Source organism: Panthera onca, chromosome C1 (assembly GCF_046562875.1).
Source record: "Panthera onca isolate mPanOnc1 chromosome C1, mPanOnc1 haplotype 2, whole genome shotgun sequence".
Classification (NCBI taxonomy): Eukaryota; Metazoa; Chordata; class Mammalia; order Carnivora; family Felidae; genus Panthera; species Panthera onca.
In genome coordinates, this window is record NC_138346.1 from 44575212 (window position 1) to 44592287 (window position 17076).

General features: G+C 40.0%; 2 protein-coding genes across 5 annotated transcripts in view; one reads left to right on the forward strand and one right to left on the reverse strand.

The window, feature by feature from the left end:
* Nucleotides 1-17076, forward strand: part of NEMP2 (nuclear envelope integral membrane protein 2) — a 174245-nt gene that overhangs the window by 71567 nt on the left and 85602 nt on the right. For 2 of the 3 annotated variants that reach the window (XR_013557221.2, XR_013557222.2), the window contains exon 11: nt 305-419. The gene's annotated coding sequence lies outside the window, so the exon portion shown is untranslated. Of the gene's footprint in view, nt 1-304; nt 420-2350; nt 2640-17076 lie in introns of those variants that run through there. The other variant, XR_013557223.2, reaches the window with a different exon arrangement.
* MFSD6 (major facilitator superfamily domain containing 6) overlaps nt 1-17076 on the reverse strand; it is a 78549-nt gene that overhangs the window by 40428 nt on the left and 21045 nt on the right. For both annotated transcript variants that reach the window (XM_060622393.3, XM_078451083.1), the window contains exon 2: nt 9634-11242. In XM_060622393.3, coding sequence (XP_060478376.1) covers nt 9634-11180 — 1547 coding nt within the window. In that variant the 5' untranslated portion in view covers nt 11181-11242. The remainder of the gene's footprint in view (nt 1-9633; nt 11243-17076) is intronic.

The window sequence follows — 17076 nt, forward strand, 5'->3', positions numbered from 1 at the left end:
GCTTGAAAAGGTGACTGAAGTCAAGGCTAGACCAATTTGCTCCCTTCTCTTTCTCATTCTTCTAAATGGAATGAAATGTCTGGCCAACATTCCACAGTCACAGCCAAGGACTATGGCCAACACTTCATCCATGAGGATTCCTCACGGTACCCAGTGGTCAACTTCAAAACACTGCGGCATGGTTCAAAGATACAGTACCTAGACAAATGTAATAACATTTACTCTTTTTGAAAATGTCTGAGCTTCAATCTGTGGATTATCTTTTTCAGGAAAAGTTAACAAATTACTGTTTGTCTGCTTATAGATTACTATTCAGAGATGCTATTTTCAGCAGAGAAAAGGTGAAGAAAAGACGCTTACTACTTCAGCAATAAGAACGGAGCAGTATTCTTCCTTCCAGTTGGAAAGGCTTTGGAGAGGTATGCTTCGTAGTAAACTTCTAAGAAAATTTCTTTTCTTATCCACTCTTGAAAGTATCCTACACAATTATATAATTGCAGTCTGGTAAATATTTCCATGGAGAAGTAGAAATATAATTAGTCAGATTACTTAGATTTTTGACTGCACACAAAAAAAGGCAGTAAATGGGCACTGTATGACTCAAAATAATTAAACTGCTGGTACAAACACTCATACTTGGGCTTACTGCCTGTAATAAACTGTATGGTCTTTGGGATTTCACTTGTCTTTTTGGTACCTTAATTTCTTTTTGTATATAAAGAAATGTACTTGCTACCCAAAACATGGTTGTTGGGCAGTTTGATATTAATTCCCAATAAGATAGTATAAATTTGCATCTGATCTCATTTGAAAGACCTGAGGCCATGATACTTATATAAAATACACTTTTAGTCATTTATATATATGCTACTTAGGAGTAAACACATGGGCAATGTACATATCAGGGGCACAAATTCTCAATGTTTGACATATTGGTATATAATACGTGTCTATAAAATATATACAGTTACACTAACACACAATTCTATATAAGTATAATTATAATGATTCACTATAAGTAGACAAGCTTTCAGCTGTTTTCCAACAGAAAATCCAGAAAAAACCTGCAAGGTATATATCTAGCACCAAGAATGGAAAATTATGAGTATTTTTCCATATTTTCTTTAAAAATTAAATATTATGGATAAAGTGGAGGTTCCTCTTGTCCTCTTTGTTCCCCATCCCAGTCACCTCCTTTCTACATCCTGTCCAGGGCTAATAGGAATTTGAAATATATTTTTCCTCTCCAAATTTAAATGTCTTTTGATATAGATATACCCATAAAAATATGTGTAGCTTTTATTTTTTTTTTAATATTTTTAATGTTTATTCATTTTTGAAAGAGAGAGAGAGAGACAGCGTGCCAGTGGAGGAGGGGCAGAGACACACACACACCCACACACACACACAGAATCTGAAGCAGGCTGCAGGCTCTGAGCTGTTAGCATAGAGCCCGAATCTGGGTTGAACTCATGAATGGTGAGATCCTGACCTGAGCTTCATGAAGTCAGATGCTTAACCGACTGAGCCACCAAGGCGACCTTAAAATATGTGTAGCTTTTAAAATGCATTGTGAAGGGGCTCCTGGGTGGCTCAGTCTGTTAAGCGTCCAACTTCGGCTCAGGTCATGATCTCATGGTCTGTGAGTTCGAGCCCCGCGTTGGGCTCTGTGCTGACAGCTCAGAGCCTGGAGCCTGCTTTGGATTCTGTGTCTCCCTCTCTCTCTGCCCCTCCCCCACTCATGCTCTGTCTCAGAAATAAATAGACATAAAAAAAAAATTAAAAAATAAATAAATAAAATGCATTGTGAAGATATGCATAAATGTACCAAACTATGTATCATTCTGAAACTTGCTTTTTCCCCATTCAATATATTTCTTAAAGATTTTATTTAATGTTTATTTATTTTTTAGAGACAGAGAGAAAAAGAGAGAGCTGGGGAGGGGCTGAGAGAGAGGGAGACACAGAATCTGAAGCAGGCTCCAGGCTCTGAGCTGTCAGCATAGAGCCCTATGTGGGGGTTCACAAACTGTGAAATCTTGAACTGAGCCGAAGTTGGACGCTTAACCAACTGAGCCACCCAGGCACAACCCCCCATTCAACATATTTTTGAGAGCTTTCCATGTTGGCATATTGATCTAGTCCATTCCTTTTACCTTTTGCATAGGCTTCTATCTTATGACTATACCATATTGAACATATTTATTCTCCAGTTGATAGATATTTAGACTCTCTTTTCCACTGTTAGAAAGCTGCATAAGCAAGTAAGTGTCCATGTACATGTCTTTCTGCATGTGTTTAAGTTTTTCCAGATAAGGCTATACTTTAAAATGCAATTTTCATTCCACAGAAAATGTCTCACTTGAGCACCCCAGGGGCTGCAGAACTGGTCCCACAGTGTGGTCTAGGTAATGAATTTGCAGGAGCGGTGTTTACTCTTGCTGGTGCACACCCTGACAGACATCACCTCAGCCTGTGAGATTGCAGGGGCAGGAGGCTGTCCACAACCACAAGTTACAGCTCATACAGAGTGAGTTCTGTTCTCTTTAACTCAGTGAGCACCTGGGTCAACCCAGCCACCAGAGGTAGAAGAGAAAATAAACCAAATATGACACCAATAAATAAAAGTCCTGGATTCACTTACACTACCTTACCATAATGGCCTTTGTTCTGAACTATGAATGGCTCAATTATCAGTAATGCTGTTATTAACAAGTCAGCCTGGTAGCTATAACATGGTAATGTATTTCTTTGCAGAGTTGCTCTTTTCAAGGGACTATAAAAAGCAAATTACTCCCTTTCAACTCTTGATCATAAGTTCTACTTTTGAGATTCTATAGCTCACAGCTTTTTAATAATGAGAATCTATACTTGCTTGTAACAGCTCTAAAAGGCTTTTCCTATAAAAATGGATATCAATGTCTTTGAAGGTAAAGTGGGAGAGAAATAGAAAAAATAGAAATCTATCACATATAAATAATGACAGTTACAATTATAATCACTCTGTATGTCAGCTATTACAGAAATGGTAGCTTATACTTACCAAACCCTAAAAAATGGCACCAGAGAGTATATAAACAGTCTATAGTCATAAAATGGGGAGGGGGAGGCGGAGAAAAACTCAGTTTGATCAAAATGTTTTTGAAAAGAGTGTTAGTTTTGAAAATTTTGAAAACCACAAACATTTGGGCTTTGCAGGCTTAATGACCTGTACACTTGTGATACTGTGCTAAGCCCCTGCGTTTTTGTCATAGTCAATGGCTCTTGTATAAGCAACATGATATAGCCGAGGATTGACCAAGTAATAATTTTAAAAAATCAACTGAACTCCTAATATATGCCAGCCACTGTGCTAAGCACTTGCCCTACTTTATCTCATTAGTCTTCATTAAAAGAAATAAAAACAACAATTAAGATGTAGGTACTAAAAGTATCCCTATTTACAGATGACAAAACAGAGATGCAAAAACTTACATAACTTGTCCACAGCCACACAGTTCCAAAAGGCGAAGCCGGGCTCTGAAACCAGGCAATGGGACTCTAAGCCTGTGTCTGGAACCACTATGTGGCAGTGCCTTTCATGAGTAAGGACAAGAAGAAACCATCCCCTCCCCTCGAGAGAACAGCATTTCCTTTCTCTACTTTTCTTTCTTTCTATTTCTGCTCCTTACATTCCTCTCCCTTTATTTTTCTCTCTTCCTTGTTTATGTTTTAAGTCCACTTATAAACACTCATAGAGGGTGCCTGGCTCAAGAGATGGGATTGGAGAAGAGCTCAGAAGGTCATTTCCTCCTAAAGCAAGATGGAAAAAGGTTACAGTGAATACCATACCGCACACTCCCCCAGCACAAAATATTCTTAAGCATGAGAATACACACTTTAAGCTATAGAGCATAGACCAACATTTCAATAAGAATAGATCTTGGAGACCACCGTAATTGACTTTCCTCAGCCCATTTCTCTTCTTTGACCACAAAATTTCCTTGCTGATCTTATCTGTGTTCACAGTTTCAACTGTCCCAAATCGATATCCCCAATCCTAAGCTTGGAGATACAGCTTAAGCTTCAGGCTTGGAATAATCAACTCTCTGTTAGACATTCCCAAATAGATGTTCCAATTTCAAGCCCAATTATGATTCAGATTGCATTGCCCCGAATCTGCATCTCCTTCCTGAATTTCCTGTTGGATTTAGAGGAACCACTAAACTGGACACTGGATACCCAAACTGGAAACATGGGGAACTCTACTTTATTTCCCACATACAAACCATTCTGTTAATTTTACCTCCCAAATCCATCCCTTCCCTCAATTTCTGTTGGTGCTGCTGTAGTTCAGGTCTGTATCATTTCTCCCTGTTCAGCTCTCCCTTGGACTATTTTAAGAACCCTCTCAGTGGGTTCCCTGCTTCAAAGTTACCTACTGCTTTGCAAGTAAATAAAAATCTATGACTCTCCCCTGCTCTGAACCTTGCAGTGATTCCCTACTGCCTCCAGGATAAAGTTTGCATTCCTAATCCCAGCACCCACCTGGCCTCGAATCTCCCAGTCCTTTCAGTGGTAGGCCCTACATCCCATGAACCTGCAGTTCTCTAAGCCTAAATAGACGTTCCGCTAAACTGAACAAATATGCAGGGTTTTGATCTTTAAGTAAGAGAAATACTTGCTCCTGTAGAGAATGTATTACTTAACTACAAATTTACTGTGAAAATTAAGTCTCCTTTAAAAAATGAGAAGACAGGGGCACCTGGGTGGCTGCGTTTGCGCCCCACGTCAGACACTGCACTGACATTCGGGAACCTGCTTCGAATTCTCAGTCTCCCTCTCTCTGCCCCTCCCTCGTGGCGTTGGTCGGTCGGCCTCTCTCTCTCTCTCCCAAAAACATATGAACATTGAAAAAAATGAGAAGAGAAAAAAGTTGCTTAAGGTCCACACTCTTTTTTGCATTTTCACCAAGAACTGCAAGGAAGTGTTGAGAAGCCCAGTCTGGTGAGGGAACTCAGGCAGCCTCTGGCAGGCCCATGGTGGAAGGCTGACGGGAATGGGCATGTTAGCAGGGGTCAGGGCCACCCATGGTGGTGGGCCACAGGGAGGTACAGCAGCTCTGAGAGACGCTGCCTGACAGGGCACAGGGGTCTTCAGAGCTGAGGAGAAAGACTGAGAGTCTGGGGGGCAGGGTAGAGATTGAAGAGGGCTGTGCGGAGAGCCACAGTGGCTGAGCACTGATCTGCCTCTGAGGAAAGTCTCCAAAGCTGGGAAAGATCCACCTGAAAGGACCGAAGAGAACAGTTGCCAAAACTCACAGAAGACACTGCAGGAGCTAAAAAGAAGGAAATGCCCTGGATTTTTTCCCTTCCTCCCTCCCTCCCTCTAGTCCTCCACTTGTGCCTCTCACCAGCTTGGTGGTTAGCAATCTTGGTCACACGATGAAATCAACCAAAACCAACCAGGGAACTTGAAGAAGTGTGAATGCCTGGGTTCACCCTAGGGAGCCGTAAGTAACAGGTCTGAGTGCAGCCTGAGCAGCAGGAGTCCTGAAAGCATTCCTCCTATGTTTGCTGGTTGAGAACTACTGGATGGGCTGAACCCACGCAGAAGCCAGGAGACCAGGTCCTGGGAGAAGCAGCCTGCAGGAATCAGCACCCTGCCACGGAGGGTGAGAATAGGATCTGACAGCCAGCAGATCTAGACTTAGCTAATATAATGGTAGAACAAGGGAGAGGAGAAGCAGCGAAACTTAAGTAAATAAACACGATCTTCTCTAAATCCTTCAATGGCAGGCTCGAATTCCGCCTCCTCTGTGAAGGCTTCCCCGAGCACCCCACCTCGACAGTAGTGTTTCCTCCTTCTTATAATGCTGATTGCTGTTCCTCCAATGACAAAACTTCACGTCCTATGTCCTGTGTCCTCAGCTGGTAGCCCAGCGTCTTGTTCTCTGTTCTTGGTCTTCTTGCACCAGGAAAACCTGTGCTTTCTTCCTCTTGCTGTTTGCTTCTTTCCCAAGCTGACTGGCTAGCTCGTTGGGATACTTAGCTACTATTAAGTAGTAATTAATGGCTAAGCATGGTTAATCTATAACCCCTTCCAAATGACATTTGAATGGCAAAACTGACCTTGAGTGCAAGAATTTTAGGGCAAAGTCAGAGTTGATTGAGTAGATTTTTGTATCCCTTAAAATTTAAACAAATTTAAATCAAATAACATACGTGATGGCCTAATACTGGATAGCAATGATTTACAAATTTACAAATGATTAATTGCAATGTATTTTGAACTCAGCTCTACTCACAGCTGTTAAAACATTCAGCAGCATAAATGTATCCTTAAGATACATTTATATTTCTAGTTAAAGAAGTCTAGTTATCACCTTTACATAAATTAGCCTAGAAATATACTTGCTGTAAATTCCAAAGTCATGTGATTTCACATCAAAAGAAATTTACCTCTTTTAGTGGAAATAGTCAGCATTATCCTATTTGCCTGAGAAAGCTACTTTCCAGAGAAGAACAAAATCCAAGATCAAAACTAGAAATCACTTCTGTGTGTGTGTGTGTGTGTGTGTGTGTGTGTGTGTGTGTGTGTGGTTAGACTGATAGTTTATCCCCTGAAAAACTGGACCCAAACTGTGTAACTATTAAAATGCTAAGTACTTCGGGGCGCCTGGGTGGCGCAGTCGGTTAAGCGTCCGACTTCAGCCAGGTCACGATCTCGCGGTCCGTGAGTTCGAGCCCCGCGTCAGGCTCTGGGCTGATGGCTCGGAGCCTGGAGCCTGTTTCCGATTCTGTGTCTCCCTCTCTCTCTGCCCCTCCCCCGTTCATGCTCTGTCTCTCTCTGTCCCAAAAATAAATTAAAAAAAAAAAAAAAAAAATGCTAAGTACTTCAAAAGTGGACATGTTATTTTATTATTTTTTACAATATTTTTCTTCTAATGTTTATTTATTTTTGAAAGAGAGAGAGACAGACAGAGTGAGAGTGGAGAAGGGACAGAAAGAGAGGGAGACACAGAATCTGAAGCAGGCTCCAGGCTCTGAGCTGTCAGTACAGAACCTGAAGCAGGGCTTGAACTCACAAACTGTGAGATCATGACCTGAGCTGAAGTTGGGCACTTAACAGACTGAGCCACCCAGGTGCCCCTGGACATGCTATTTTAAAAAACTGTTTTCTGGTATGATATTTTTCTTCATTATGAATCTATATTAAAAAGTTGTGGAAAATCCACTTTGGGCTACATTAGGGTATTTACCATCTTTATGGTGGTTCAGACTCCTAAAAACAAACAATAAGACAGTCAGAGTATTGAAAAAAAAACTATATGTGCATACATAAGAGCCACAGGGAGATCCCTCCTTATGATCCTATAAGGAGTACATAAAAGACTATCAATTCATAGAAACATAATCTCTTTGTCAACTATTGACTGTATGGCAGAATTCCAGTGAAATGTTTACAACTGTCATCATCACACTTTCAAGCCCCCAAATCTCAATCACCACCACCTGACTGGGCTCCCCAAATTCTCATCAAAAGAAACATATCTGTTTACTTGAACAGTGAGCATAATCTCGCTACAGCTATTAGGATCTTACAAAAGTAGTGAGGATAATACATTTAATGGACAGAATCAAAACCCAAAAGAGGTAAATGACCACAAATTAATGAATGGAATCCCAGGAGACTCTTGGGGGCAGCAATGTGACCACAAGAGCCTTTTTCTTCCATCACATCATTAAATAAGAAAAGGAAGATGTTTTCTGTACATAAAAGCCAGAAAATTAAGGTTAACTGAGCTGTAGGTTTTTAAGTAATAAGTAACTAGTAATGCTCAGGAAAAAAGGAAACACAACTAAAAATGCTCAGGAAATACAAGGGTAAGTTTCATGTAATTACCAAAATTAGTAGTAAATCTCCCAGGATTTTATCATGAAAATATACACCTTAGACAAAAGGCAGAGACAGAGAAGAAACTTCTTTTCTTAGCATGTGAGAAGAGCCTAACAGTTTTTTTGAAAATAGAATGCACACTCATACTCTGTACTGAGTCAATATTCAATTATTCAAATTAATATTCAATATTCAAATTAATTGATTAAACCATGACATCTAGGAACACCACTCACTCATAAGGCCTGAGTACCTCTCTGGGAATAAATGACTGTTATTTTTTTTTTAACATTTCACCCACCCCCCCACCACCCCAGGGGGCCAGAGGGGAGGAAGGGAGGCCCGGGTGGCCTCGCCTCCTGCCCACACGTGCCCAGTCCAAATGACTGTGATTTTAAAGATGCTATTAGTTGAGGAGAGAAGTCACTCATACACTCCTGCTGAAGACAAGTATCCTATGCATCATGGTGAATCCACACAGCTCAGAGAATGTAAACACTACCTGGACAAAGTTAAAGGACCTTCCAAGTCTTTAATATTCTAAGACTCTTTTCACATTGGACCCACTGAATATGCCTTGGGGACCCTGTGGGTCTGGGAACCATCTATACAATGCTTGGCTTTGTTTAGTGACAACAAAGGGGTCAAAGATTTGAGAAACAAAAGCAGTAGGACACAGCCTCCCAAAGCAAAAGCAACCAAACAAGAAAAAAATATTCACAATTGTTTGGGGGAAAAGAATGATTCTAGGTTGAAACTTTAAATCAAATTACTTAAGTTATTAACTAATTAAAATCTTCAGTTAATAGAAGAGAAAGGAAAGGAAAAAAGGTCACTGTTTCTCAAATCTTGTCAGTGCCTATTTCTCCTTTTTAATTTCTCACAGAAATAGATTTAATGATTACCACACAGACACACGCAAACACGCGTGGTTGCTCTCTTTCAGTCATAGCAACTTCAAATTTTAGGGTCAGACATGCCATACTTTTCTACTTAAGAAGGCTTAAGTGTAGCTAGCTGTACATTTTAGACCAACAACAGAGAAGAAAGACTTATAAAGAGCAAGGTACTGTTCAATCAACTTCAGACAAACATTAATGGTGAGGAAAATTACACAAGAAACAGCAGGCATTTATAGATTTTTTTTGGCTAAAAAGATCATACGGGAAATTTAGGTGAAAGAAAGATTTTTAAATGCCCCATGTCTTCAGGGCAGACAAAAATGCAGAGACTGATGTAATAATCAGGGGAAAAAATCATGTAAGAATCTTCTCTATGTAGTATCATGGATTAGGGATTATGATGGGTCATATCACAGCCTAATTAAATAATTTGGATATCTTCATAAAACACCATATATAACAAGGGCTGAGAATAACTGAAGGCTGAAAAAACCTAATCCACTTTATCCACTTAAACCCTCCTTCACAAATGCCTGGGACAAGTGGACCCTTCGAGGTCCACAGCATAATCTAGTTCACTACATTGGTGCTCCTATACCTGAAAACATTTATTCCAAGAGCCTCCTGGCATACAAAGAGGAAGCAGCATTTTTTGTTTGTTTTAGATAATCCAAGTAGGTTCATTACTTCCTTCATTTTGTTTGTATTTTGAGGAGGAAGAGCAACAGGAAATCTCATTCCCGTTCCAGCCTTACCCCAACACAAATTACAGTTTCTATGTGCTAAAAAGAGCTGTGAACTAAAAAGATGAGGTTCAGTTGCTGAGGGGCAGCAATAATAAGCATGTTCTTACCTGATATGGCCAATCAATTCAATAAGCTTGTGACTAAAAAAATAAGCTGTCAGCTCAGACACATGACTCAGGACTGAACAGACCCCAAAGAGAGTTGTAGTTCCATTCAAGTCTTCCAAATGCCAGTAGAGAAAGGTGAACACAAAGCCATATCCGAAACCCATAAACCATGCCACGAACAACACCGAGCCATACTGCACACTGCAAAGCAGTCTGATTAAGTCCCAAAAGTTGAAGGCTTGTGAGTGGCTCGTGGTGGTTGGTGTCTCCTCAGAGGACTCTGTAGAGCTGTTTCTCTCCACTTGAGGGATCTCCACCTCTTTTCCTTTATTTTCATTGTTTTTGAAATGGTTGTAGCGGAACCGGAACTGAGTGGCAACAATCAAAGCCATGGTCATGAGAACCCCAAAGACAATAAAAACGATCTGGTAGTTCCGATATTCAGGGGGTTTACACCCCTTTCCATCAATGATCACTTCTATGTGTGTGTAGTCAATCCCAATGCCCACAGACAACATCGCCAGGCCCCAGCCCAGGGAGCCCCACATACGCTGCAATCCATAGCGATCTCTGTGTTTTCCCAGATACTGAAGTGTTACAGTGTCCACAATGGTGACAGAAGAGGCACTGAAAAATTCTCCTATTATGACAACTACCAATATTACCAAGAATATAGCCTCAACTTCTTGTTGATCATAAACAAGAGTGACTTGATCAGAAGGTAAAGATTTGGTGGTAGTGACAATAGCGGTGGTCGTCTCTCTGGTTACATTTCCCAGGAAGGCAGGGGTTGCCGTGCTCGGATTCAAGGTCAAGTCCATAATATGGTCAGTAATTTCATCTGTCTGAGGTTGTGGGGTGGGTGCACTGGTCTTGTTTGGAGCTGTCGAAAAGATGACAGTTTCGGTGACATTGGGCTCTGTTTCTAATATCACTGGCCAAGTGGAAGGGAGCAGGCTCCTTTTCTCACGCATTCTTGGTGATGTGGTAATGGAAGAATTGGTTGGCGGGATAGTTAACAGATGACTTGAGTTGGTGGGACGAGACGTTGGGGGAATCTTTGGTACACATCTCAAGGTAGCAGGTTTGACAAATCCAATGCCCAAGTTGAATAAAACCCAACACAAAAGAGAAAAGAGGAGGACAATTTTGCCTTTTCTAAAGCGATCTGCAACTACACCCCAAAATGGGGCACTGCAGAATTCAATGAAGTATCGGATACCTACTAGCAATCCACTCTGGCTTGGTGACATTCCCAGCTGTTTATAATACACAGGCAGAAGTGGGTAAAGAGAGCCATATGCAGAGTAAAAGAAAAAATAGAAGACCTTGGATATCAGAAGATCATTGTTTATTTTAACACAATGTTTCTCTATCCAGTCTACTTCCTCCTCAGGAAGAGCAGATGTTTCTGTGGAGGTGGGTGTTTCATTTGAAGGTGGTTCGGGTTCCCTGGAAATACCATTAAAGGGATCAGCAAGCACGTATTTTCTCTTCTGTTCCTCTTCATCATCGGTTAAGATGGCAACTTTATCATCTGCCGCCATGGCTTCTCACCACCATCAGAAAATTTTAAAGTTTTGTGACTTTCAAAATTTTTATTGTTGATCTGTAAAGTAAAATTTAAAAGATGGCTTAGTATGAAAATAACATTTAAGCACAGAGCTTCATCTTGCAAGAAACTGAGGAGTTTCAAACTACTAAAAATAATAATTATGAGAGAGAATTCTCCCATTTGTCACTTGCAGTCATACAATACTAAAAAAGAAAAATAGCTTTCAAAACATCAAATACTCTTTGTGGCCACTGACTGACAAATTACATGTTCTAATGGCAAGTTTATGGCTCCGGTTCAATCTCAAATCTTTTTCATCGATGTCTAGTGAAAATGTACAAATGACAGGGATTATGTCTAAACCAAATATAGAGAATTGAAAATAAATAGTCCTTATAGTTTATTGGTTTTACTTTTCAAACAAATCCAATGCACTATGAGGTACAGAATTTTTAGGAAATAAAGGTAGCTACAACCATTAAGTTTCTATAGAAAAGTAGAAATAAGCTTTTAACCACAACCACAAATGTAATGAGAATGAGGGAGCAAAATGCACATTTGCAATTGGAGTTGGTCACTACAGCCATGACAGATACCCTGGTAAGGAGACAGTCCTCACACTGTTTATACTGCATATGTTTCTCCAGCTGTGCTTTTATGGATTATAGTTTTAAAAAATGTCAGGAAAAAAATGGCAGATACCATTTATTGAGTGAGCACTTACTCTATGCCAGGCAACACATAAAGATCTTTAAATGTATTAATTCATACTGATCACAAAGTCCCTACTATCTTCTCCATGTTGCAGATGAGAAAAATGAGGCATGGTGAGCTTAAACAACTTGTGTAAGTGGTAGAGTGAGGATTTGAACCCTAATATTATGGCTTTAAGTGTGTACTCTAATAACCACAATAAACTGCCAAATGTTACATTCTGGGCAATAAAATGTTGCCTTTTTATAAGACAGGGTGTTTCATACAAAAGATAAGTAATATATCAATAGTATAAATTTATAGGAACTGTGCCACATTCCACCAGAATTTCCCTTTCTTCCATTATACAGAGAATTAAAGAGCCAAAAGGTCCTGCTTGCATCAAGATCTGTCATGCTGCAATGAATATATTCTGATGTAGGAGGCATATACATTAAATACGTATTACTTCCTTTCACCTTCTAAGCCAGAGAGAAATAACTTCATTTTGCTACCCCTTGGAATAGATCTTGCTTTCCCTTTTCCCAAAACGAAGACTAACTTTCTGAAAATCTTCCAGAATCATGCCTGTAAACATTTTAAAAATAGCTCCTAGGCAGACAATAGAAACACAACTTAATGAGACCCGTGTAGTAAGTCAACTTATCTTTTACCCCCAAAAGCCAGGTGTCAAAATAGCTGTTAAGTTTTGAAAATGTTTGTGTGTTTCTTATGTTTAGATTTAAGAAAATTTTTTATTTGAGGTAAAATTCACATAACATAAAATTAACCATTTTATGTAAATGATTCAGTGGAATTTAGTGCATTCACAATGTGGTGTCGCCCCCACTAGTTCCCAACTCATGTTTTTCCTGGAGTGAAAGGGACCTTTTTTCCCTGCAAAACTTGAAGGAAAAGCAAAATCCAATCTTTTGCTGTCCAGCTGAAAGACTTTCCTCAATGTTCTATATTTATTTTTTTTCATCATTAGTGCTTTCACCCATCCCAGTCGGTTCCAATTCCATCTCATCACCTGAAAATAACAATAATTCTCCTTTGGACTTATTTTCTAAATTATTTTCATTTCTGAGCTCAAACTTTAAAAGAAATATTTGTTCTTTTTCAAGTGTATAAAATTTCATGGCACTTCGGGGTGAAGATGGCAGGTTGTGTACATCTGGCCTCCAACCCTAAACCCCACTAAAATGACCACACACACACACACACACACACACACACACACACACACACACACACATATTTTTAAAGTCAAAATCCAATAGTCCAAGCTAGGAGAATTAAAGCGCCTGTAAATGGAAAAATAAAATAAGATTCTGGAAGCCAGAATACAGTTAGACAATTGGTAAATAACTTAGTAGACCTAAGAAAACAGAAACCTTGGCTGACAGTGGAATAATTTATTACTCAGAATCCTTCAAAAGCTCATAGGTTGGCCATATCAGGTTGAAGTGCAAGGAAGTGTGTGTGTGTGTGTGTGTACAGAGGCAGGGAGGGGAGGCTGCTGTCAATGGAGTTGACTGAAAATCTGAACACCAACTCAGGACACCCAATCCCCTTCTCCACTCCACGTGGCTCACCAAACAAGTAGAGGTTTTTTCCTCTGGAGAGGATAAAACAAGTTCTGTTGTCATACAGAAATAGCTGGAGTTGAGAGTAGGGGTACCATACTGAAAACAGGGCAGGAAGTGAACATATACATGCTGATTCCAAGCCTTAGACCTGTCCCAAATCTCCATCCCATTTCTCTCAGAAGGTTCCCAGAAGCTGGCAAGGCTTTCATCCTCTAGGCAGGAAACTGGAAGGTTCTTCTCTGGAGATGCTGATACTGAAGCCTCCCTAACTAAACATCCCACCAAATCCCTCTACATGGAAGCCCAGCATCATCAAGCCCTGTCACTAGATATGATCAGTCACCCAGAATTATAAGACATTTGAGGAAAGTATCTTACATGAAAGATAGAACCATGGGGACGCCTGGTGGCTTAGTTGGTTGGGCATCCGACTTTGGCTCAGGTTATGACCTCACAGTTTGTGAATTCAAGCCCCACATTGGGTTCTCTGGTGTCAATGGAGAGCCTGCTTGGGATTCTCTGTCCCCCTTTTTCTGCCCGTCTCCCACTCATGCTCTTTCTTAAAATAAACTTAAAAAAAAAAAAAAAAGAACCGAAACAAACTGCCAAAAACAAAAAACAAAAACAAAAACAAAAAAACACATGGGGAAAATAGGAGCTATGTGGGGAGGAAAATACTTCTAAATATGTTATCTTCAGCAATAGGAAAAGAAATGCAACTATGAAAAATAATACATATTTGTAAAGAAGGAAGAGGAGGGGAATGAAAGGAATGCCTGAATGAAAAAGTTATGGAAATGTTTTTGTGGAAAAAAAGAGCATAAATGTCAAAGTAAGGGATGATATAAAAGAAAAATTTGAGGCAACTTCTTAGAGAAAAGAAAAAGAACAACAACAAACAGATCTTCCACTTCACTTCATATACAAAAATCAATTCCATATGGACTGTATATCTGAAAATAAAAGACAGGGGCGCCTGCCTGGCTCAGTTAGTAGAGCATGTGACTCTTGGTCTCAGAGTTGTGAGTTTGAGCCTCATGTTTGAGTAGAGTTTACTTTAAAAATTTTTTAAATAAAACATAAATAAAAGTAAAAGATAAAGTAACATAATTTTAGAATAAAACAGAAAAATATCTTGAAGATTTTAGGATAGAAAAAGACTTATTCATAAATGCAACAATACAACATATTCCCAAAATGGCTAAAATAAATAGGAAAGATAATACCAAGTGTTGGTGAGGAGGCAAAGCAACCGGAATGCTCACAGATTGCTGGTAGGAATGTAAATGGATACGCTACTTTGGTAACAGTTTGGGAATAGCTATCAAACCTGAATGTATACCTGATGACAAGTCCTAGATACGTATTGAGTAGTAATCTATTCACCAAATGACATCTACAAAAAATGTTCACGGCAGAACAATTTTAATGGCTCAAAACTGGGAACAACCTGTCTACAGCAGAATACACAAAGTATGTTATATTCACATAACGAAACACTGGATAGCAGTAAAAATGAACAAACTACAACTTCATGCAATGACCAGGATGCATGTCACAAACGTAATATGGACTGAGAAAAGAAAGAAGCAAAAGAGCACACACTGTATGATTCCATTTATACAGAGTTACAAAAGCAGGCAAACTAACTGATGGTATTAAAGTCAGGATACATTTTTGCTTCCAAAGAGATGAAGTAGACACACTTTTCCATACTGCTCCTGCTGAGTACAACTGGGACATTATATATAAACCAAATACAGAAGACTCTGAAAGACAGACAGAAGGCAGACCTGCTAGGGACCTTGGTACCCAAAGAACATGGGGATGAGTGGGGCTACAGAACTTGGAAATACCAATGAATGCAAACCAAAACCAACCAACCAACCAACCAAACAACAAAAACCAAAGTCCTCTCTGGTTTAAGGATGAGGGAAAATGCAGCCTAGAAAAAATAGAAAGCTTTAGGTAATAACTGCTCTACTCCAGCCAAATACCACAGAAGGAGATCAGGGTAATGTGGCCTTACTCCCACCTCCACCAACAAAGGCTGCACAGGAGCCCAGACTTCCACCCTCACCAGGCTACAAGAGGGCACCTCAACCCCTAAGCTGAGGTGGCATCAGAGAACACCAAGTAGGGCGCTGGGACTTTCATCACTGCTAGGTGGTGATGAGATCATATCCCCACAACAGCATCAGTGGAGAACACAGGGGGATCCTGGACTTCCACTCCCACCTGTTAGTAACAAGATACCCCTACCTTTCCCACCTGAGGTGGTGTCAGAAGAGGTCTAATAGAGACTCATGACTTTTGCCACCACCCAGCACTACGGTGTCAGTGGAAGCCACACGGGGAGCAGTAACGAGGCATTCCTATTCCTTCCAGCCAGGAAGGTATCGGTGGACACCTAATGGGGTGTCAGAACACCCATCTCTACATCACAGTAACAAGGAGCTCCTTCACCCTCAGGTGTCATGAGGGGCTGAGTGGGGAACCTGGACTTCTACTTCCATCTGGCAGTGCTGAGGCAACATCTCCAATTCCCTTGCTAGAGCATGTCAGAAAAATCCAGCTGGAACAGAAGGCTTAAATACAACCCACAGTTTCATAACATAATACCCAAAGTGTCCAAATTTCAATAAAAAATAATGCATACCAAGAACCCACGAGACTTCAAAAACTGCTTCAGCAAATGATTACAAACACACTTAAAAAAATGAAAAGAAGAAAGCTGAGGCACAGAAATAGAAAGTCCCAGCAAAAAATGTAATATATAAAGAGAGACAAAATGGAAATTTTAGAACTGGAAAAGACAATAACCAAACTATAAAAAACTCAATGGATGGACTCTACAGCAGAATGGAGGAGAGAGGGAAAATGAGCGAACTGAAAGACAGAACATAGAAATTACATAATCTGAACAACAGAGAGAATAGACTGGAAAAAAAAATTAACAGAGCCTCAAGGACCTGTGGGATCATGAAGATTGAACATTCATGTCATCAAAGTCCTGGAAAGAGAAGAAAAGGGCACAGATGAACTACTCAAAGAAATAAAAGATGAAAATTTTCAAGCTGGCAAAAGACCTACAGATTCAAGATACTGAATGCGCTCCAAACAAGAGAAACCCACACCAAAACACATCATAGTCAAAATGGAAATCAAAGACAAAGAAAAAATCTTGAAAGCAATGACACAGGACTCACAACTTACCAATATTGGAAAAACAAATGATAGCAGATTTCTCATTAGAAACTATATACACCAGAAGGAAGTGGCATGATATATTTTGTGAAAGAAAAGAATTATCAGGGTGCCTCGGTAGCTCAGTCGGTTAAACATCCGACTTCAGCTCAGGTCATGATCACACAGTTTGTGAGTTTGAGCCCCACGTCAGGCTCTGTGCTGACAACTCAGAGCCTGGAAGCTGCTTCAGATTCTGTCTCCCTCTTTCTCTGCCCCTCCCCCACTGGCACTTTGTCTCTCTCCCTCTCAAAAATCAACAAAACATTAAAAATATTTAAAAAAAAGAATTATCAACCCAGAATCTTATATTAAGACAGTGCAAACACCAGAAAACTACAGACCAATATTCCTTAT